Source organism: Brassica napus, chromosome A3, assembly GCF_020379485.1.
Source record: "Brassica napus cultivar Da-Ae chromosome A3, Da-Ae, whole genome shotgun sequence".
NCBI lineage: Eukaryota > Viridiplantae > Streptophyta > Magnoliopsida > Brassicales > Brassicaceae > Brassica > Brassica napus.
Genome location: NC_063436.1, coordinates 23,636,392 through 23,660,132, shown reverse-complemented (window position 1 = coordinate 23,660,132; position 23,741 = coordinate 23,636,392). Strand labels below are relative to the sequence as shown.

The following is a 23,741-nucleotide window of genomic DNA, read 5'->3' as shown; positions in this document are numbered from 1 at the left end:
GAATAAAAAATAAAGCATATTTATTTATACAAATATCACTATAATTAAGTTGATACTAAATTAATTTAAGTTTTCAATAACATTTTGATCAAATAAATCTAGATTATAAATCTATTCAACAAGACGAATATATGATAGTTTTCATTTTTAAATTTAGACATACAATGAATAAAGCGGATCTATAAGACCTCCCCTTGGTTTATGATCTAAACAAATATGAATTATTTAGACTCATAAAAGTGGCACATGTAACATTATTAGTTTTCTCAGCAATTTGGCGGAAACTGAAACAATTTGGCAGAATCTACGTACTAACATAAAAGATCACACAATTGCAATCTATCATCAGAAAGATGCGATCAAAATAATATTTTCGAGTTTACTCATTTTCTGGTCAACTTTTTGAGTTTTTTTTTTTTTTTTTGGCTCAACATCAACTTTCATTAACCGATAAGAGATTACAATGGATTTTGACCTATAAAGATTTCAACCACAAAGACAACTAAGCGATCTAGTATCACCTAGGAACACATATATGGATCCTACGCTACCCAATCAAACTTGGTTGTACTCTTGGTTGTCAACTTTTTGAGTTTAGTTATTATTTCTCTAAATTCATTCAAGATATACCGGTCTTAATGTAATAACTAGATTTTGACCCGCGCTTTTAAAACGCGGGATTATTTTTTGGTTGGAAATAATAATGTAATAATTTATAAACTGGATATCCATTCTTGTTAAACTTATGTACATTATTTATTTTAATTTTTTGTGTGTTAAATTTTTGGATTTTGAAGAAAACTATATTTTGTGATTAGACATTAATTTCTTATTCAATATTTTAAAATATATGAAAAATAATCATGAGAAGTGTAATTTTTAGCTTTGTTAAGTGTTAATTTTTGACCCCAAACTCGCGGTCGAACCGATAAACCCGGTAATCTACGGTGAAATCGATAAACCCGATTACTCGTATATAATCCGGTTCAGATTTAATGAACAAATCCGTTAATTAAAAACTCGATAAAACTTGGTAAAAACCGAAAAACTCGTCATTAACCTGTGATTCAACACGTGTTGACCCGGTAAAACCCCCAAAAAAATCTAAAAATATTTCTAAAAAGCTAAAAAGACTTCTCATATATTTTGAATATTATAGAAAATTGAATAAATTATTTGTAAAACGTTAGAAATGGATTTGATATTAATCTTCATTATTATCCACCGATCTGTTATTATAGAATTTTCGATAAATAAGAATGAGTAATATTTCCTTTATGTGATCCGATCATCCGAGTGTATATAGAAAATATAAGTTTTTGAACAAACTAATATTTATTGTATAAAATGAATATAGGAAAATGAAGATATTATATATATATATATTTTTTTTTTGTAAAGTAACAACTTTAAGAATTTGCTTGATCGAGGGTCAAATGGATCATATATTAGTTGGCAACCCTGATTATGATATATATTAGTTGCTATATACAATATAACCTCTATAAGTTAATATTCGATAAATTAATAATCTCTATAAATTAATAAATTTTGCTGGTCCCAACTTGGGTCGGTTCAAAATTTGATACAAATCGATAAAATAATAATATAATAATTTTTAAGTAAATCATATGTAAATATAAAGTCCCTTTAAAAATATAAATTAATAATTTATGTGTATACATATTTTATATAAGTAAGAACTTATTATTATATTGTTTATTTTATGTTCACAATGGAATTATCTTTATATTTTCTTAACACTTAATATTTTTTGGTGAAATTTAGTAATATTATATCTAAAACCACATTTAAGTTATATACAATATGTGTTCAAAAAAAAGTTATACAATATATATTATATACACAATATAATATAATAAATTAATATAAATGTCAAATTTTAAAAAAATAACAATTAATGTCTTTACACTAAAATCAAATATTATTCTTATCTTATAAATATACCTTAAAATAAAAAAATCTAAATAAAGAACCTTCCGTATTAATATTTCTATAAATTAATAAAATTTTAAATTCTCAACATTATTAATGAATAGAGGTTCTACTGTATTCGGTTAGATTTACAAACCGAATTTTTGTTTTCACAGCATATATAGGAAATAGAAGATTTGGAACAAACTAAACATAAACTAAACATAACTGAATAAAAAAAATATATGAAACAAAGGATATTATAGATATTTTTGTTCAAAAAATAAATTCTTGGAATAGTTTTATAGATAGTTTTGTTCAAAAAGAAAAGGTTTTATAGATAGCTAAGTTTTGGAATATTTGTTAACATGGTTAATATTTTTTTAGTCTAAAAAGGGATTGGGTAGCTATCTTTTTATTATAGATCGATATGTTGTTTAAATTAATTATTATATTTAATAAATAAAACCAAATCGTGGAATAATTTTATAGATAAGTTATTTTGTAATATTTGTTAACATGGTTTATATTTGGAGTCTAAGTAGGGACTGGGTAGTTATAGATTCATATTTTGTTTTGATTACAAAAAAAAAGATCCATATATTGTTCAAATTATTTATTGATATTTTATTATGTCTATAAAAAGGAATAAAGTTTTGCAATATCCTATCATAATGTAAAAATAACAATACGATGTAAGATAACTATTTAGTAAAATATATGGTAGGTGATCGGAATATTTTTCTGGGTTTAGTGTCTCATTATGCTTTCCCGTGCTTGGTAGATAATGGTAAAAGTACATATTTGTTCGATCCAGAACATCTTATGGGAAGAAATAATTTTTAGTTCATGAACGTTAGTTTTCAATTTATGTCTACTAAATTATTCGTATATTCTATGATTGGATCAAGTTGTTGAATATTGAATGTCGAAAATCACCATCAGCCCCCACAGTTAAACCAAAGAACTGATTATCAAAGTATCTCGAACCCTGTGAATAGAAACCTCAAGCAAAACTCCGTAAAAGTACCTTTGAGTAATGGAGGAGGAAGTTTATCGCGGAACTATGCGAACCTTCTTGAAACCTCCTTTGATTTACCAGAACACGACCTCAAGCAAAACGTCATCTTCATCTTCGTTAAACACTCAGAAATACTCGGTCAAAAAAAAATATGCCTCATCACCTTTATAGTATATTAGAAATCATCCTTGAAAATTGAAATCTAAATCTGCCGTGATCTCTTGTAACAGATTGCTAAACTCATGGATAGCTTTTAGTTATGCCAAATTAACGTGTTCCTTTATTAATATTGGTATAAATAAAAAGAATTAGGAAAATACTAAATTTAATTAAAAGCATATGTCTAGATAAAGTGAGTGGGCAGTATATTGTAATTATTTTCAAAACAGGAGGGCACTTCAAAAAAGGATCTTCTGTTTTAATAGTATTGATTTCCAAAAAAAATCAGACTAATATGATGAACACATATGAAATGTGTCTATTGTTTCATCAGATATTCATGGATTCTCTACTTTTAATCATTACAAGCATTAACCGTTTTCTTGAATGCATCATAAATGAACACAAATAATACATATTAACTTGTATTCCTGATTTCTATAGCTAAGAAAGTTAACATGCCAGAATCAAATAATACATATTAACTTTTATTCCTGATACTAATGTAAGAGTTTTTTTTTTTTTGCTAAATACTAATCTAAGAGTTCTCTATGCATGTTAGCAAAAAAAAAAAAAAAAGAGTTCTCTATGCAGAAACATGCAGACTATATATTTACCTTATTCTGGTTCAGCTATGAATATAGTAGAGTGTAATAAGGAAATCGATACAAATAATCAGAGAAAAAAACACAGATGGGAAAGAAATTTTTTCGTCCTTGTTTTTTTCCCGTCCTTGTTTTTCGTAATGTGTTTCCCTTACTGCAAAAACAGGTGAAGAAGCAACGTTTGAGTATTTTTTTTTTGTAAACAACGTTTTGAGTATTTTAATCGAACTAAAGTTAAATTGAACTTAACCAATACAACAAACGGTATTTTTCTTTGCTAAATAAACAAGCTGAAAGTAAGTAAATATAAATACTGTTCTTTCAATCAGCTACATACTTGGTTACTTAATTTAGTCAAACGTTACAGTCAATTATGATAGTGTCAGTGAATCTTGACATATTTTTTTTAAAGGAATCTCAAAATAATATATTGTACACAGATACTCTTTTTCCTAAATGATTTTTCTAATTCATTATATAAATGTGATCTTAACATTTTTCTTGTTAAACAAAGAATGTCCCTTTTAATTCTAATACAACTAATACTTATTTTAATGTTTAATATTAGTTGGGAAATATTTTGATTTCATATATAATTTTATTTATCTCAAATATATTAACTAGGTAGAGATATGTGTTTTGCGCGGATTGAGATTAAGATTATAAAAAGTATAACTTTTTAAAATATAATTTCTAAATTTACAATATAAAACGTTAAATATTAAAACTAATTACATGGAATAATATGTACGTAAAACTTCTGCCCATTTAATTATTCGTGTTTTTATTTTTGTTTTCCAAAAAAGTACGGTAGGCCAACCTTTTATAATCAGCCATTTAAAACTTTAAGAAAAGAAGATCGTATAAAGAGGTAAGAGTTTATGAATGAGATGAAATGCATTATGATATATGTTGATGTTTATATAGAAGAAAAAATTGGAAGCACAATTAATGAAAAAAATTCGGCCATAAAATTGGGTATATACGACACTAAATAAATAAAATCTTTTAGTTGCACAGATTTATTTAATTTCCAAACGCTAAAATATTAATGTATAACTTTCCTTTAATATTTCAAACAAATATAAAAAGCGAATAAGTCTTAATAATCAATGCCATATATATTGTAATGTAATATATGTTTGAAATATATGGGAATAAATTTGATCTCCTATTTACGATTTTGAAGCAGGAAATATCTGATTTAACTAAGAGTAACTCTGATTTTTCATTATTATTTGGTATGTTGTTTCATCTTTTAAACTAACCGAAGGTGATTTGAACATATAATCATCATTGTTATATGTAGGAAGAAGACAATGATAGATCTGAATTTCAGGTTTATGACTATGATAGTTCAAAATATTATTAAAATATCTGATTTAGTTGACACTGATTCTCCATTTTTAATTATTATTCTAAGTAGGCTGATGATGATGACAAATGAGATGTTAAGAAATCAATATATTCTTTTTTGAATTAACCACAGTGTCCAGCAACCGATATCAACCGACTATTTTGTGGCTAACAAGAAACGAACTACGGATTTACCGTATTAGGATTATTCTTCAAGTGCCACTAATCCATGGCCCGTTGGTTGAAATCAATGTATTCATGCAAATTATTTGTATGTAGTCTAGGACTCCACATTAAATAAGGTAAAACCTTACAAAAAAAATATGGGTCTTGTCAAGTTATGAAACACATCAGTCCAATGGCATTTTTAGTAAATAGTTTAGTTATGAAAAGGACTAAGAGCAACATTATCTGACAGAAGTCCTTAGAATCTTTTTTCTTTTCTTTTTTAGTTTTCTGATTTTTTTTTTTTAAGTTAACCAATCGCGGGCCACCATGTGTCGTGGGGCCCGCAAACAGTGCAGAGAACGCAGCAAGGACGTTCCCTATTTAACGACTTTTCTCCTTTGTCCCTTCTTGGTTTTGCCAAATTGTGGTCCCCCCTCCTTTAAGGACACCAGCAAGGACCTGCAATAATGTTGGTCTAATATCAAAGGAGGCTGAGAAAAGCTCTCATAATGACTAGGTATGCAAAATAATATAGACATAAATAATTTATATCTTAAAGGTTGTTTTTCTAATTTGATTCTCGTTTAATAATAAGGAGATTAAGTGGATGTTATTATTAAGAACATAAATACATTTCAATCATTTTTTTAATTTGTGTGCAAAATGTCAAAGTGACACTCTTCATGGACATAGGAAGTATATAATTTAAGCATTAAAAATTTAGATTTTGATTGATATATCAGTTAAGAAATTAGCTAATAATAAATGTGAATATTGACCTTTCACAAAAGGGAAAATATATATTTTCTTGGTTTTTTTGAAAAAACTTCCTTTTTACAATTATAAATACTCACTAAGTACATCATTTTAGTTATGCAAAAAAAAAAGACGAACACAAAAAAAAAAAAAAGAGAAATCACCTTTGATATTCATTGGTATTCTACTTTTTTCAACATGTGAGTTTAAATCAAATAGTTTTTTTTTAATTAACTATTCGTACTCCTCATCAGCATGATTATACATATATCGATAATTTACATGATATCGTTACAGGTACAGTGATTCTGGCACGAACTGGATATCAGCCTTGCAAGAAGAACTCTGATTGTGCTAGACTCAAATGTCCATCACCACTAGGACACCCCACGTGTGTTAAGGGTGGTTGTGAATGCCCTTTTGAAGAACATACGGTATTACCTGCAGACCCTGTTCGAAAACGCGGTCTCGGCGGCCGGTTAATCGCCGGATTTGCGTGAAACGGTGGGGAGCCGTGGCGTTTAACGATACTCGGAAAAAAAAATCGGAAAACTAAATTAACTCGCATTTTTTCTAGATTTTAAGTCTGCAATCACATCTACGTTATAGATTTGATTTATTTTGATGAAACTCTACTAAAATAACAACAAAAATCATTGAAATCGAAAAAAAAAAATGAAAACGGCTGTAGGTGGAAAAAAAATCGCAGAGGTAAAAGGTTGAAGACAGGGTTGTTTTGGTCATTTAAAGGTCATTAAACCTAATTTTTTTTTTAAAACAGCAAAACGGGCTTCGAACCCTGGGCTATCAGTGGTAAACAAAGGCAAGTTTCCACTGGACTAAATAATAACAATGGTATTTATGCGCATATCTAATATATATCCTCAAAACCTATTTAAAAACCCTAAAACTACTCCCCGATTAATCCCCGTATAATTCCCGCTTAATTGATTCGGCGCTAGGCGCTACCCGACCGCACGCATAACGCCTAGCGAGTTTTCGAACAGGGCCTGCAGATGATATATACCAACTGTGGTGTGGCTGTTTGCTTTGACAATTGCAAGGCAAAAGGAGAAGTATCTTATGCTTGTCTTTTGAACCAATGCTACTGTCGCAAACCTCCCATGTAGATTTTACAAAGAATTTCGAGTCTATATATAAAAATCAAATCGAAGCTCTTTTTATGAACTAGTAATATTAATTTCTCAATTTTCCCGAAACAAAATATCAATTGTCTGGATATATATTTAGTAGTTGTTAGGTTTTTCACGTATTCCTTTTTAGATTTGTTCTTCCCGCACATATGTTCAGAGCCGTGGGCAAGGGTTAAATAAAGTTATGCTTGTAATTGTTTAGTGGGATTGTACTAGATTGTTTAAGTTTTCTTTGGCTATGATTGACAGCGGTAAAACATGTTAGAGCTGAGACCGATCTAAGAGACATGTACGACCTTTTCAGCCATCTGTGAGCTATTTTACAGTGAAAAGAAAAATATCATGGAAATTTATCGTAAAAATAAGAGAGGATGATTTTCTACATAAACAAAAAAAAAACGAAATTTTTTATCATTTTTTGGTAAATAATAAGAGACCTTTTGTTGAAAATCTAAATCCATAAAATAGCCATCCTGTTGGATTTTTAAGTTGATGCCGCTGGGTTTCAGATATCAGCCCATGTGAAACAACTGCCGGCATAAGACCTTTGAAATGATTTTCTAACGGACATTGCATAAACTAATTGATATGAATTATAATTGTTTGGTTTCTTTTTTTCAGGAATAAGACATACTAGGTCAAGATCCGCTCCTTGCGCGGAATGAACATTATATATATAAATTATTTTATATATTATATGTTTATAACATATTATGAAATAATAAATATATATTAAAAAATTAAAAAGTCATTATCTACTACTTATATAATTAAATTGGTGCGAACATATAAATAAATTTTATAAATCAAAAAAATAATTTTTCTATTTGATATGATATATAATTAAATTTAAATGATAGGAACATATATATGGTATATTTTAATATTAATATTCATTAGATGATGCCTTTTGCTCATATTTTTTTTTAATCATTTGTATATGTTAAAGCAAAAAGTCTAAATTAGTTATAGCAAAATTGCCACTGCGGGATTAATGGTTTAAGTAATTTAAAATATTTTAAAAAATTAAGTTGTCAATATTTTTTAAATATTTATCAAAAAAATGTTCAAAGTAAATTTCAAAATTAAGATATTTATGTATTTTTATATGACATATAGTTTAATTTAAAATGATACATATATTTATATATCTTTTATTTTTGATACTTATTAAATGAGACTTTCAACTTATATTATTTTTTAATTATTTGTATCATATCATAACAAAAGTTTTAAATCATAGATCACAAAATTTGAATGTGAAACTTTTAACAGATTTAGTAATTTATACTCGTTTTTAAAAATTCAAAATATAATATATAAATAATTTTTTTAATTTTTATTATATGATTATTATGATTGTTTAATTTATTTTAATAGCTTAAAATTAAACAAATATAATTATAGTATACTGTTATTTTTTCAAATCTTTATTATTCAAAATCATTAATTGTCATATATACTTTAGCCACATTAGCCAATTTCGTAATCTTATTTAAGGAAATAGTGAAGCACATTAATAATGTATTTATTGTGGTTTAATAAAAAGCTTATTATATATTTAGATGGACCAACTTACTTTTATAAGGATTCTAAAAATCATTCTAGTGATGACACGTGGCTACAAAAAAATGTTGCAATGCTTCTCAAATAATATATAGGGGATTTTTGCCATTAAGTACAACGGTGGTACCTTCTATTAGAAATTCATTGACCAAACAAATTTGATAAACCAGACGCTTTTTCAGGTTGCATCTAGAATGAAGCTATGATCTTTATCTCGTGTTCAGATATTGGTCTTACAAGCTCCTCATTGATTTCATCTGATACATCGTGTTGACACGTGGCTACAAAAAAAATGTTGCAATGCTTCTCAAATAATATATAGGGGATTTTTGTCATTAAGTACAACGGTGGTACCTTCTATTAGAAATTCATTGACCAAACAAATTTGATAAACCAGACGCTTTTTCAGGTTGCATCTAGAATGAAGCTATGATCTTTATCTCGTGTTCAGATATTGGTCTTACAAGCTCCTCATTGATTTCATCTGATACACCGTGTTGAACTTGTGCCAGTACGAGATCAAACTGTAGGGTTTGAGGAGTATAAACGAGTCCGTAGCAATAGCTACAATTTATTTTCCACAGATTCTTCACTGTTCCTAGAGTCATCAAGAAGACTGGTGATCTTAATTTTGTACTGTCTTTGTTTTGTTATGGCCTGAAATAATTTTTAAGTTTCAATCACTTTCTAAAAGTCGTGTTTTCAGTATATCTCTTCTGCTTTTAAAACCTTATCAATACTATTAAAACAGGAACATGACCTACTGATATAGGTGTGGTCCAACTATTTTAATACAATTATTAAAATTTCTTATTAATCATTTAAGATAAATATTATACAAAAAAATATATATATGACTAAAAACACAAATATAAAAATTAAATTTCAACAAATATGTAAAACAAAAAAATATTTAGCTCTTTTAATGCCTCAACTTTACTTTACGTAATAGCATTATCATCTGCATACAAGTTGTCAACATGTTCCTGTTGAGATCATTTGATCTTCGCCAATGCCTTGTTTAAAATTCAACATTTAGTTTTTGTTTAATCTTTAAAATAAACTATATAGTTTAAAATTTGTTTTCATTGGTTTAAGATAGTAAAAATTAATCATTGTTAGATAATATAATTTTTGTTATTTAAAAATATTCTTTATAATTTTAAAAGTTAACATCGACAAATATTTAACATATGGAGGTATAGTATTACAACTTTAAATTATATCTATTTAATTTATACTATTTATAAATCTAATAAATCATCTATTGCTTAAATCCAATTATTGATAGTCTAATAAAAATTTCTTGTATGCCCAAAATTTAAATGATAAGATTAGAGATTAAATGTAACATGATTTTCTATGAATATGTCAATTAGGTCTATTTTTTAAAAAATCACACATTAATCAATGTTGTGACTTTTATTTTAATATATAAGATGTGAACAAAAACGAAATCAGCCATTAATATGGTGGTCCTAGTCTTCTGACCTTTCTTTTGGTAGTTTAAGGGCTTTCCTGTTATCAGATCGCGATCACTAGAAAATTAAGCATCAACATTTTCTTTTATAAAGAAAAAAAATTGATGCATTGTTATGAATTATCCATCTTGTAAAGGTTTTGAGTCTCAAAATCTTGTAAAGTTTTGAATCTCAAAATCGCGTCAAAAGTCTAGCACTAGATATTGGAGAAATATTCCACATCGGAAATATGAAAAGGGACTTGAGTAATATACAAAAGACTTGGATCAATCCACTAATAGTCAATTGGTTTTAATTTGGAAGCCCAAGAAACTTATCATGGTATCAGAACCTGACTTTGATACCATGTTAGATTCGGGTTTATTATCGGCTTCCAACTTAAAACCAATTGGCGATTAGTGGATTGACCCAAGGCTAGATCCGCTTGCCTCAAGGCTGAAATTTTCCGATGGTGTGGCGTCACCATCGCTGTCCTTCGCTCCTTGCTGTTTCTCTGTGCGTCTAAGCTGTTGTCGAAACGGTGATGCTTTGGGTTGGTTGGAGACAGGTCTCCAGTTGGGCGCTCAGACGTCTCTCTCTCTCTCTCTCAATGAAGCTGCTCCAGAGGCGGGGTTTTGTCCGGTCCGCTTGCTCTACATGGGCTTTCGGTTCAACAGATGTAACGGTTCCGGTTAAGAGATTTGGAGGCGACAATCTCTAAGTCTCAGACCGAACGACGGCATCATCAGATGGTATCTCTGCCTCGTGTTGTCATGGTATGTGGATCTCGGGTGGGTTTGTCTGCTTGTGTTTGTGATTTTTAGGGTGGTCTGTGATTTGTAGTCTGTCTTGAAGTTGTAGGAAAATGTTGCATCAGGGAGGACACCTATCTCTCTCCTTCTCGCGTGGACTGGTTTGTTCTTGCAGTCTTTACCACTTTTTTGGTCCAAACTTGTTATGTTGGTTTCCATCTCTACTGTCTAGCTTCTAGTCTTTGTTTAAAGTTAAGATGTGATTGAGTTAGCTCTGTTGTTTAGTTTCATGTAGTTCTCTATTACTAGTATCCTCTTGTAACTTCTGTCAAAAACAGAAAATTTTGGTATTAATCAATATAACATTTTACCAAAGAAAAAAAAACTTGCTTCGATAACTCTGATTGTGTTAGACTTAAATGGTCAGGAAAACATGGACAATCCACGTGTGTGGACACTGACTGTGAATGCCCTGTTCAAAATTATGGGGCATTACCTGATGACACCAACTGTGATGTGGCGGTTTGCAGTGATTATTGCAAGGCAAAAGGAGAAGTAGCTTAGAGCAAGCGCGTTAATAAACTCCCGGTTGGGATTCACAATTTGATTTTTTTATTATATATTTTTTTTCGTTTGATTTTTTTTTTTAAAAACTAAAATAAAAAAAAAATTGACCAATAGCGGGCCACCACATGGCGTAGGGTCCGCTAAACAGTAACGACCCGGGTTCATGCGGAAGGAGCGTGGCGAGACGAAGTCATGCATATTGGATTATTTTAATATTTTTATTTTCTCGGTAACCGTGTTAACTCCAGTTTAAACCGCTGATGCGGATGCTCTTATGCTTATCTTTTGAACTATTGTTACTGTTGCAAACCTCCCATGTAGATTTTACAAAGAATTTACATTTTACTGATAAAAATCAAGTTCCTTAAAATATCAAAGCTCTCTATATTAAATTTTATTACAATAAATTAATTTATCTCATGTAAAATATTAATAAGTTTTAAACAAAATAGACTTTTCACTAAATCAATGCACTTTCTAACATGAATAAAAAAATAAAAATATTTATTTATGCAAATATCACTATTGTTAAGTTAATATTATAATAATTTAGTTTTTTCAATAACATTTTGATCAAAATAAATCTAGATTCTTAGGGAGATTATTGGTTAGTGAATTTTCATGAATTTAAGAAATTTTGATATTTCATTGTTATTGGTTATTGGATTTAAAAAGTCTTAATGAAATTCATTGTTATTGGTTTAAGAATTTTTAAAATCTATTCAAATCTCTTGTTATTCAAAAAGTTTAATTATTATTGATTTTCTAATTCTAACTAAATCTAGTGTTATTGGAAGATAGATTTTATTCATTTTTACTCATAAGACTCAACTTTCAAAATATCATATGTATCCATGTGATAAAAAACTAGAAAACAAAATAGTTTTCTTACCAAATATCTTTTGCACTTTAAATCCGCATTATATTCCAAAACTATAATCCATTACAATTGTATATACTTTTACATTTTAATATATAATTATATTTATAAATATTAAAAAAATTAAAATACAATTTTTAAAATAGTTACAAAAACATTTTTTTTAAATCGATTTTTTTTTTAAAGTTCGAATTTGAAAACATATAATTCTAACTAACAAAAAATTAAAAACAAAATCGAAAATTACTAAAAAGGTATAAAAATTTCGAATTTATAAATGTATAATTCGAAATTAAAAAAAAACTTTTTTTTATTTTTATTATTTATATAACTATAAAGCAATGAGTAAAATAATAATCTTTTGCCTTTTTAATGAGATTTATTTTGATCATTTTCCTTTTTGAGTGCTTTTTGGTGACAAAAAAAAAACTATTTAAAAGAATTACCCAATTTTGTATGTTTCACTATCATTATTATTTTTTAATTTGAAAAAAAAAATGAAAAATCAGTCTATATGATTTATAAAAAAAATTATATATTCAGTTGACAAAAAAGAATGATAGAAAAAAGTAATACAAATTCATGAAAATCTATACCAATCTAAAAAAAGTTATGATCAAATGTGTTATTGGTTTATATATTTTGATTGATTTAGAAATCCATATAGTATTTATAAATCCAAATAAAATATGCAAATCCGGAGGTTTTCCCTTGGATTTGAGTTTTTGTATTTTTAACTAAAAAATTCAAACAAATCCATTCAAATCCATTATAAAATCAAATATATTAGTAAATCCGTACGATTGAATAACACTTGATTTGATGTAGAATTTATGAATCATTTTAACCAATAACACCTGATTTTAATACAAATTTGAAAATCACAGAACCAATAACACTAGATTTAGTTCGGATTTTCAAATCCATTAAAATACAACAACCAATAACCCCTAAAAGTCAATATATATAAATTTCGCAATCCACATAACTGTTTTAAATCAGTCAACTCTTAAAATTCACAAACTCTATACAAATTCATCTTCCAATAACTCCCTCTTAATCTATTCAACAAGACAAATCTAGAAGAATTTTAATTTTTAAATGTGGATATACCAACTCATATATCGATTAAACATTATATATTTAAGGCAGCTTTCTATATTTGCATCATATAAGAAACTTAGCATTTGTTTTATGTTGTTAGTTTAATACAAAATCATGTACATTGTATTAAAATGAAATAAAATTGGGATGTGTGTATAACAGTGAAGATCGGGTCCATTTCAAGGCAAATGCATCGGGTCTAGGCATTTCATTCAGTAAGGTATCAAATTTCCAAAAACTTAACCAAAAGTTCATTGGGATCAAAATGGGATTCTCTTATTAATATAATTTTTGAATCCAAATTGTTATCAGAATGTGGATCAAAGTTCAAAGATGTCCGAGCTATGAACGATTGTTGTCGGATTCTTCAAGCCTCACAGGCACAAGACCAGAGACTGAGACTCCCAATCTCGATTTCACTTTAGCTATACCAAACCTCCCTCTTCGAAAAACAAAAGAAAAACTGCTTATAACGGGTTGGGTTTTATTCGTCGAAGCTTGGCCCAAGACCAACAAAACTTGATGGTGACACTGTCACCACCTTATGAGATAATTTGAAAGTTATACGGTGAAATAAGTCCAGAACTAAAGTTTTATTCGCTTCCGTAAGAGTGTTCAAAAAAAAAAAATTATCTTCCGTAAGTATTAACTGATACATTTTATATAACATACATTAATTCAAAATTTAGGAGAATAAAACATATAAATTACACTCTGGAAATTGTTACGATAATTTACTACTGACAAAAAATGCATTATAAACAAAAACCAAACTCACTTTTAATCATCGCCTGATGTTAATTATACGTCAAGTTTGTTAAAGTGATCACATTTGCGTCTCACTTCTCCATCGTTATCGCCTTTAACGCCGACCATGCCTAGTTTTTCCATGGCACGAGCAAAATCGTCGAAGAAAGCCGTCTGGTTATCCGCATATAAATCCACAAACGGTCTCGTGCCATTGTCTTTGAACAAGGCGTGGTCGGAAGCTAGCAGTCCAAGACCTCTTTTCAAGTTCTTGAAGTACATATTATCGAATTTTCCTGGCGTTATCGGGTCGAGAAATGCCGCCATCGACTTATTTACCGTGTGATCCTTGCATAGATCTTTAAGACGGTCTGCGTATCGCGAATCGAGCTCTGGATCAGCCCGTGGTCCAAATAACCGGCTGCTGAATTCTATGCAGTGAGCGAATCCCACAGTGTGCCCGCCGCTAAGTGCAACCATTTCCTTTAGAGAGAAACCATTCTTTTTGAATATCGACATCATGTCGTGTACCGTGTGATTTGCTATTGGTATGTTTCCATGAACTTTATGGGCTTTCGATTCAAACCCATCTTTACGACCTAATTTGACTTCATAGAAAGGTCCACCAACAATTGTGATAAGGTCACGCGTGGACTGAGCCAGGATGTCTGCGCATGACACCACACCAGGACAAGACAATTCAAGAGCGGTCTTAATGCGCGTCACGATATCAAACGCGTCTCCTGGAAGCGACTCGTTGAGCTCATCGTCGCGTTCAGCTTTGTTGAAAGAATTTGTAGCGACTAGTACCGACGCATCGCATCCTTCTAAGAAGCAATCGTGAAAAAAGACACGGAGCGTTCCAGCAGCTGTCGTTGGCTGTTGAGCTTGCTTTGTTGTAACTGTTTCACGAACGATTTTACTGAAATCGGGACATGTTTTTTGGTAATAGTCTTTCGTTAAACTTGTTGCTGGTGCCGATAATATGAGCGGGACAAAGGCTAAGACGAGGAAGAAAACGTTAAGAAACCATGATGTCAACATTGTGAATTCATGAGACGTATATCGATTTTTCTCTCGTAAAATATGGAGATTGGAATTTAAATTAAGATGTCTACGAGGTAGACCTCTCTATTTGATTGTTGTCGAGAAAAAATAGAACCATGTACGTACGTGTGGTTGGAGTTAGCATTTTTTCTCTTATTCTTCCTATATTTGTGATTTCCTATATATAGTATATTGTAATTATAAAGGTTCTTAAATCATTAGTTAAGACCATCATTAAGGGGGAACCTTATTAGGTTTCTTAGGCAAAAAGGTGATTAAAATTAAATCAGAACAAAAGAAAAAAGGAGTTACCGATCCTTAATTAGGGTGTTTGGTGATCGATTATATGTGGGGTGTTAGAGCCACGTGTCAGCTTCGTAGATTAAGTTATATTTTCTATTTTTTTTTATTTCTTTCTTTCTTCTCTTTCTTTTTTTTTTTTCCCTCGTCGCTGTGTCTTCTTGTTTTCTCCGTTCAAAAGACAGAGGCGAAACCCATCGCCACCACCACCAATAGAAACCACCACTGATCCTCCACCGATAGAAACCACCACCGATCAAAACCACCACCGATCAAAACCACCACCGATCCTCCAAACCACCACTGATCCTCCACCGATCGAAACCACCACCGTTCGGAGGAAAGGATCGAACCCACCACCGATCCTCCACCACCAGTCTCTCTGTCTTCTCGTGTTCTCCGTGACAGAGAAAGGATCGAAACCCACAACCAAGGCCGACAATTTCTCTGTCCCTCGATCTTTCTGGATTCCTCTGTCCCTCGATCCTTCTCTACCTTGATTCCTCTGTCGATCGATTCATCCAATCTTCTCAGTTCAATTTTAAAAAAAAATTAAGAACCCCTAATTAAGAAACTACCATTGGAGGACACATTTATAATTGTTTCTTAACTCAAGTTCTTTGGTGAAAAAAAGTACAATCAATTAATAAAAAAAGCAGTAAGAACCCCTTTTGGGGTAATAGGGTTAATGTTGCTCTAATATGGTTTGGCTACTACGTACGTTTTTTTTCCTTTGCTAAATTGGGCTTCTACGTACGTTGGCTAAACACAAACATGAATGGTAAATGGGGAAGTGTGAATGTTAGTAGGAAAGATTTGGATGTGTAAAAACCTTGAGGATAGCTGTATGTTTCCGTTTTGGGTTGTGTATATATCAATCAATCATAGGCTCGCTCGTTGGTCTTTTGGAGGGATATGCATGCGTTATTGTATAATATTTTGGTTTTAAATGACTTCTCCATTGGCTAATTTCTTTGCCGTCGGTGAGATTTCTTTGTAACTCTTGATTCACAGTTTATATCTCTAAAAACAAGATATTCCATGTGATAAACAGTGTTTATACTTGAACTTGAAGTTAGAAAAATCATGTTATTACATGGTCTTTTAGTTCAGTATCTATTTAATAATTGGGTATCAAGACTAAAAACTTATATTAGTATTTTCTGTCAAACATCCATATATCTACGTTTATGATTATTATTTCCCCTCAACAATTTTTATTTTTATGCATTTTGTGATTGGATGTGTAAAAGTGCATTAACAAGTAAAACCATGTATTTTCTGAAATGAAAAACAAAAAGTAGCTGGGAAAAAAGTTTACGAATGGGTTATGGATTCAAAAGGAAAAATATACAGTAGAATTACATAAATTCAGGTACAATTAATTTATCAACCTACTCCTAGGCTTCTAACTGAGACACAGATTGATATCTTTAGGTTTTATGACCATTCATCTACGAGTAATCGAATACTCGTTGAACCAAATAGCAAAACCACATTATCTAATATAGTCGGGAGTCATATTAGAAGCTCCGGTAGCATCCGATACCCTACTAGGCCAAAGATTAAAAATGAAGCTAACATAAGATGCTAAATGACTCGCCTAATATAATTATACTATAAAAAACATGCTGCACTGAATAATTCACATGAACTAAATTACATGCACACATGTACTGCTAAGTGATTAGCCAAACAGGTCTCATACGAGTTACATATTTTTATCCCTACATAATATTTGTAACACCATCAGATCTATTTCATATCATTTACAAATATCCAATGATACATTTTTGATGTATGTGGTGAGCTGCATTTTCAATTTTAGTTAATGTACTAACAAACTTTATGGAACGAAAAGGGAACACGGCTTAAAATATTTTGTTGGCTACTTTCTTATTTATAATGATTAAAATTAAAGTTAATCACGGGTTTTCCGTAATTAAATCACTTTGTAGACATTGTGGGTGATTGGTTAGGTTGTAACTGTAAAAAATTTATTTTAGCATTTTGTCTGTAGGATTTTTAATTTAGCTTTAAGTGATGTAGCTTTAAATTTTTCTAAAGTTAAAAAAATGGGACTTTAGAAAATAAGATGTTTACAACCATTTTTTGTGTGTTTTTGTTGTAGTTTTAATTTTTTGATTGTAACTTTAAAAACCAAAATATAGCATGATTGATAGTATTTAAGGTTGTAGATAAAAATTAAAGTTAAAGTCACTTATTACAACTCAACCAATCACCCCCAATTATTCACAAACTGTACGAGAAATTGGGAGAAATTGGGACGATGATGATAACAACAATGACGAAGAGTTGGACAATGAGGGATGATCAATTGATTACTGCGTCTCTGTTTAGTAACATGGCCCATGAGGCAAATGACTCAATTAAACACAAGCTTTTCGAGAAGAAGAAGAAAAAAAAAATTAAACAACCAACTTACAACAACTAATAAAATGAAACAAATACCATATATTTGAATTGTGTGGTGTATTACCATGTTTTCCAAAAAATGGAATGGTTGTTGAAAGATATAAAATTCTATAAATTGATTGGCTAGACATACAAGTGAGACTATATGTAATATAATCTTGCTCTTGATTTGAAAGGGAACAAAACTAATCATAGACAAATATTGACTTGTGACCAACAAAATCATGTAATGCTTAAGATGCCATCCCTCATATCAATTTGTTGCTTACCTTGCCACCACATTTCTACATTTAATATGATCTTGTGGACATTTATTATTATATAAATCTCACCATTCTCTCTGACCAACATTTGTTAGGAAATTAAATAACCAATTTGTTTGTTAATGTTAGATACCAGTTTTGGTTAACGTGTTACTGTGAATTATATATACGATGCCTTTATTTATTGTACATATTCCTCCTAACATTTGATAATCTTATTTTTACTTTTATATATACAGTTCTTTTTGTTCAAAAAAATATATACAGTTCTTATTTTTTCCCGAAGCATATGTCATAATTTGTAATGATGCCTACAAATCACCTACTATTTATATTCATCGTTTTAAAGACTTATACAGCATATATATTTTTTTTTTGATCAAAACTTATACAGCATATATAATATGCAACTCCAAAGCGTGAACCGTCTATAATTAATGAGAAACGTGAAGTGGGCAGAGAGATAATGTAATTTGAATTCCTTACTTGAGGAATAAATGACGTCCAATTTTTATGCATGTAGCCATTCTACATATCTGCATCTTTCAAGTGACTCTTACTCTTTCTTAATATCAAAAATGTGAACAATAAATTGTTTTAAATTACCATAGAAATTCGGGAGATTAAGCTCATAGTCTAATAATCTACTATATGTCGGAAGTCAGATTTTAGAAATTAATTCTGATTTAAATAATAACATTTCGTATCAGAATGGTTTAACTTGGAGCACAAGTAAACAGCACCTTCGCCGGAAAATGAAATTGTTGGGCAGAACTCCTAGACACTACAAGATATTACGAACATAGCTACTGGTAATTCACGTGCAGCATGCAAAACTTTCATAGCTATGTGTTAAGAGGATAAGAAGTTAACTAACGTTTATTAGTAGAAAGTTTGTTCTGTCTTCAATCACCATTACTCGATTTGGTTGGTGTGGACTCCTCCTCTAAAGGGAAAACAACCAAGTGTGTTCTGTCTCCATTACTATATGGCTACTTACATTAATAAAGAATGTAATGATAGTAAATGTTTCACTGGTGTCCAAAGTTTTAATTAATTTTTGGAACTTGTTAGGACTAACTTAAGGAAAAATAAGGACCCACCTCATAGTAAGACAAGTCCATACCTTGTGTTTCTTTAGCTAAACTCGTCAATTAACCTTCTTAGCTTTTGTTAGGTCTCTCTTTTCTTTTGTTGATACAGTAAAAAAAAAACAGTACCTAGTATTATATACTTCTCTTCCCTCATCGATAAGTCTTTTGTGTAATGTTCTTGGTCGATAAATGCTTTTACTGGTTTTAACTGTACTTTTAGATGATATTGTAGTACTATAAAAAAAATTAGATAAATGCTTTTACTGTATTTTATTGTATATTTTAGTACTAAATATTATTTTTGTTAAGTATATTAAATATCATTTAAAACTTAGTTTTTTGTTAACTAACTTTTTTCTTGAGTATCATTTTTTTTTTTGCTAACTAGTAGTATCATTTGTTAACGAACTTAAAGATGTCTCGATTAATATACTCCTTAAAACAATTATAAAGAGTAAGAAAAATTAGTTTTAAAAACTACTTCATCCGTTCTACAAAGATAGATTTTCTAGTGTTTTCACACGTATTAAGAAAACACATTAAATCACTATAATAAATGTATCATTTTCTGTAATTTTCAAATTTCAATAACTTTTAACCAATAGTAATTCAATAAAGTCAATTAAGTTTAAAACACAAAACTTCTATCTTTGTGAAACACGTTTTTTTAAAAAACATATATCTTAATGAAACGGAAGAATATGATACATCTTGGATGCAAAGGCCATGCATATGAAATTAATACCAGTGATATATCAGTCTATTTGTATATGATATTCCTTGATCATATAGATATAGTGAAGTATAGAAATATAAAAGTAATATTTTCTATGTTCTCAAATATAAGATATTCTAGGTAAAATACGCTTATTAAAAAAATTATTTTTAAGTATTATCTATAAATTAAAACTATTCAACTAACTACAAAATAAAACTATTAAATTTGATTGGTTACATAAATTTTGATAAAGTTAAAGCAATTTAGAAATATGAAAACATCTTAAATATTGAAACATAAAAAAACTTCTAAACATCTTACATTTCTGAATGGAAGGAGTAAGATTTATCTACTAAAGCAACAAACTAAATATGGACGAGAAAATCATCGCATCGCTTATGCTACAGTATTTTTATAAGTTATAACTAGATTTTGACCCGCGCTTTCGAAGCGCGGGATTTTTTGGATTACAAACAGATTTTTCATATGAGTTAGTATTTTGGGGTTGATGTACGTTATTATGTTACAAAGCCGTATTATGTCTAGGTAGGAATTTATTTAAAAAGTTATATAATTTATGAGTTAGTTTATTTGAGATTTTGTATGTACAGTCTTATTTAACTCTCTGTTGGGTCTGGACATTTTACTCGGATCTAAAAAATCAACCCAAAAATATATGATTGGTTCGGGTCTGAGTTCAGAAAAAATACTTATTAGGTGATTTCTTGGACCTACGGATCTTGTTTCGAGTCCGGATCCTACCCGAGACCCAATCATATATCCAAAGAAACTAAAATATTTTGTGATTATGTATATTTATTTCAGATATGTTTTCATTTTTACAAACATATTTCAAATTATGGGATTGTGTTTTTGGTTATAGTTTTGAGTTTTGGATAAAAAATTAAATTTTTGATGAAATTTTGGTTATTTTTTTTTTGTTTTTCGGGTCAAATTTTAAGTAAAATTTTGAGAGCTTTTAGGTATTTGAATATGTTCGGTTAATTGTTTTGGTTTTGGTATTTTTTATGTTCATTATTTTTTGGATTCTTCGATTTAGGTAAAATCATAACATAATTCATAGTTGAATTTAAACATTGCAGAACAATGATGTAGTTTGTAGTTTGTTCTTAACATAATTATTTCATATATTTATTTCATAGCTTTTCGTGAATGGAGATGATGAGATTGTAAACTATTTGCGCTGTAAAATTATGCAAGTTTTGTTAACATCAATCTATTATAACAATAATCTCATGGTGCGCTTCATACAATATAAATTCTAATAATGATAGGTCGATGCTAAAAGCATAATTGTGTTTGAGGTTAAGGGCCCACCATATAGATTGTTGGACAAAAATCAGTTAGATCATTTTACGGGATTTATATAGTTAGATTAATTGTTTGTATGACTAAAAATAATAAATAATAGATAGGTCCAATGACTTTTTGTAAGTAGATTTATTAAAACTCCTTCCTTTTTAATAGTATTGATAAACATTATACGAAAATGTTTGTGATTTTGCAAAAATGTTTTTGTATTTATAAATTAAATTTCTTTTGATAAAATTAATCAGAACAAAAGTCTTCTGAAATCTGAATATTACTAATTTGCGGGGAGAAAACAAGTATCAAAACTTTAAGAAATATATAGAGGAAGATTCAAACAAAAGTAGGGGGGTTAACATTAATGAAAATCATGCATACAATGTGGACAGCCTTAAAAGTCCCACAAGTCTGTCTGTACCCTTTCGTCCCTTCCCCTCTAAAACCTCATCTTCCCCATTTATTTCTCCCATTCTTTCTCCTTTTCTCGATAATTACTAATTAATTAATCATCTCCTTAATTAACTCTTAAAATCACCAAGCAAATCAAGATTTTCATCATCATCATCATTCATTTCCAACACACGCATGCCCTTATTCGCTAATAGTGAATGCATAGATTTTTTAACTCTATACACTTTCATTGATAATCAATGGCAGTTCGGACTCACCATCCGTCGAGATTCCTCTTCGTCAACAAGTAAAAATATTCATCTAATATTAATATCCAATGTTTTAAAATGTATGCATGTTTTGTGTATGTGATGTTTTGATTTCTTATAAAAAATTTATTGAGCAGTAACGGACAAGAAGATAATAATTGCTCGTTGCAGCCTCAAGACACTCATTTCACTTTGATCAAAGCTGGTCTGTTTCTATTCCCATATCGGTTACTCTCTTCTTCTTCATACAGTGCAATTAATCGTTCTCGACAACAAAAAAAAAAACAGGGGTAGTTGATTCAAGAAAGCGATCAAGAGACGTTTCATCGGTGGGTTTTATTCAGTTCTCGTCCGTAGCTGCTCAGATGAACCCTCCACCGCCTAAACCGCCGCAAGTTATCGGTATGAGCGAGTTGTTGCAGAGTCATAACTGGAAAACGCTTAACATGGTTTCCACTGGTCTTCTTCGTTCATCTCATGAGCAGTCACAGAATGGAGAACAGCTGCTTTCGTCTTCTTCTATGCTTCCTGGAGATCTCGCCGGAGAATCAAAACGTCAAAGAGATGAACTCGACAGTTTCATTCAAACTCAGGTGTTTTGTTTTATCTAACTAGATCTAAACTGTGGTTTCGTTTTTTTTTTTTTTTTTTTTTGTCTGTGTTGAGTTTTATTTTATTTTTTTAGGGTGAGGAGCTTCAGCGTAAGTTAGCGTTGTACGGAGAAAGTCGTTACGTAGAGCTATTATACGCCGCGGAGGAGTTAGCGGGACGGAGGGTGAGAGAAAAAGAAGCAGAGCTAGAGAAAGCCACGCGCCGTCACGCTGAGCTAGAGGCGCGTGCAGCTCAGCTCACGGAAGAGGCGCTAACGTGGCAGTTAAGAGCTGCGACGCGGGAAGCCGAGGTTTCGTCGTTGCATGCTCATATTCAAAAAGTCATAGCGAGCCAAGCTACGGCGGAGAAACAGAGAACGATCGGCGGCGAGACGGAGGAAGCGGAGGACGCTGAGTCGGTCTTCGTGGATCCGGAGCGGATCGAATTGATCGGACCTTGTTGTAGTATTTGCCGATGGAACTCGGCGACGGTGATGGCATTGCCGTGTCGACATTTGGTTCTTTGTAAAGGATGCGACGGCGGCGGCGGCGATGTGCGTGTCTGTCCGATTTGCCTCGCCGTTAAGAATTTCGGTGTCGAAGTTCTATTTTCTTGATTATGATTTATTATTAATGGGCCCATTAGGCCCATTCGCCCATCTTAGCCGAGGAACAAAGGATACAGCCGTACAAAAAGAAAAGTCTATCTCGACCTACGTAAAATAATATGCGTATGACATTCGAAAATTTAATCTAGTTGATGTACATAAGACATAGCCACATGTTGTGGGATCTTTTCGTTTTGCCATCTTATTTCACTTTGTTTTTTTTTTGAAATTATCTGCTTCTTTTTATTTTATTTGCAGTATATTAGAAAATCGTTTTAGAAAATCTAATAAATATTTTTGATGAAACTAATGTGTATATATATATATCTATATATATATAAAATATAATATTTTGGGACTTGAAGATGTACGCATAAAAAAATTTATTTGTATAGGTTAAACGAGGTGTCTTGTCCGCACATGCGGGCATAATCTTTTTATAGATATTTATTATTTTATAATTTGTT

General features: G+C 30.4%; 2 protein-coding genes and 1 pseudogene across 2 annotated transcripts; 1 reads left to right on the top strand and 2 right to left on the bottom strand.

Moving 5' to 3' along the window:
• Nucleotides 1-6,157: 6,157 nt before the first annotated feature.
• LOC125607824 lies at nt 6,158-6,249 on the bottom strand (annotated as a pseudogene).
• Nucleotides 6,250-13,288: 7,039 nt separating this feature from the next.
• LOC111214692 (peroxidase 41) lies at nt 13,289-15,432 on the bottom strand. Its single transcript, XM_022717706.2, has one exon. The coding sequence runs from the start codon at nt 15,272-15,274 to the stop codon at nt 14,285-14,287; it is 990 nt and encodes a 329-aa protein (XP_022573427.1). The 5' UTR covers nt 15,275-15,432; the 3' UTR covers nt 13,289-14,284.
• A 6,354-nt stretch (nt 15,433-21,786) lies between these two features.
• LOC125607106 (E3 ubiquitin-protein ligase BOI-like) lies at nt 21,787-23,520 on the top strand. Its single transcript, XM_048776830.1, has 4 exons — nt 21,787-22,114; nt 22,214-22,281; nt 22,365-22,669; nt 22,762-23,520. The coding sequence occupies exons 1-4, from the start codon at nt 22,068-22,070 to the stop codon at nt 23,281-23,283; spliced, it is 942 nt and encodes a 313-aa protein (XP_048632787.1). The 5' UTR covers nt 21,787-22,067; the 3' UTR covers nt 23,284-23,520.
• Nucleotides 23,521-23,741: the final 221 nt, after the last annotated feature.

Coding starts and splice junctions, on each gene's coding strand:
- LOC111214692 (XM_022717706.2), bottom strand. CDS start 15,274: ATGTTGACATCATGGTTTCTTAACGTTTTCTTCCTCGTCTTAGCCTTT.
- LOC125607106 (XM_048776830.1), top strand. CDS start 22,068: ATGGCAGTTCGGACTCACCATCCGTCGAGATTCCTCTTCGTCAACAA. Junction 22,115..22,213: donor AGATTCCTCTTCGTCAACAA/GTAAAAATATTC, acceptor TTTATTGAGCAG/TAACGGACAAGAAGATAATA. Junction 22,282..22,364: donor TTTCACTTTGATCAAAGCTG/GTCTGTTTCTAT, acceptor AAAAAAAAACAG/GGGTAGTTGATTCAAGAAAG.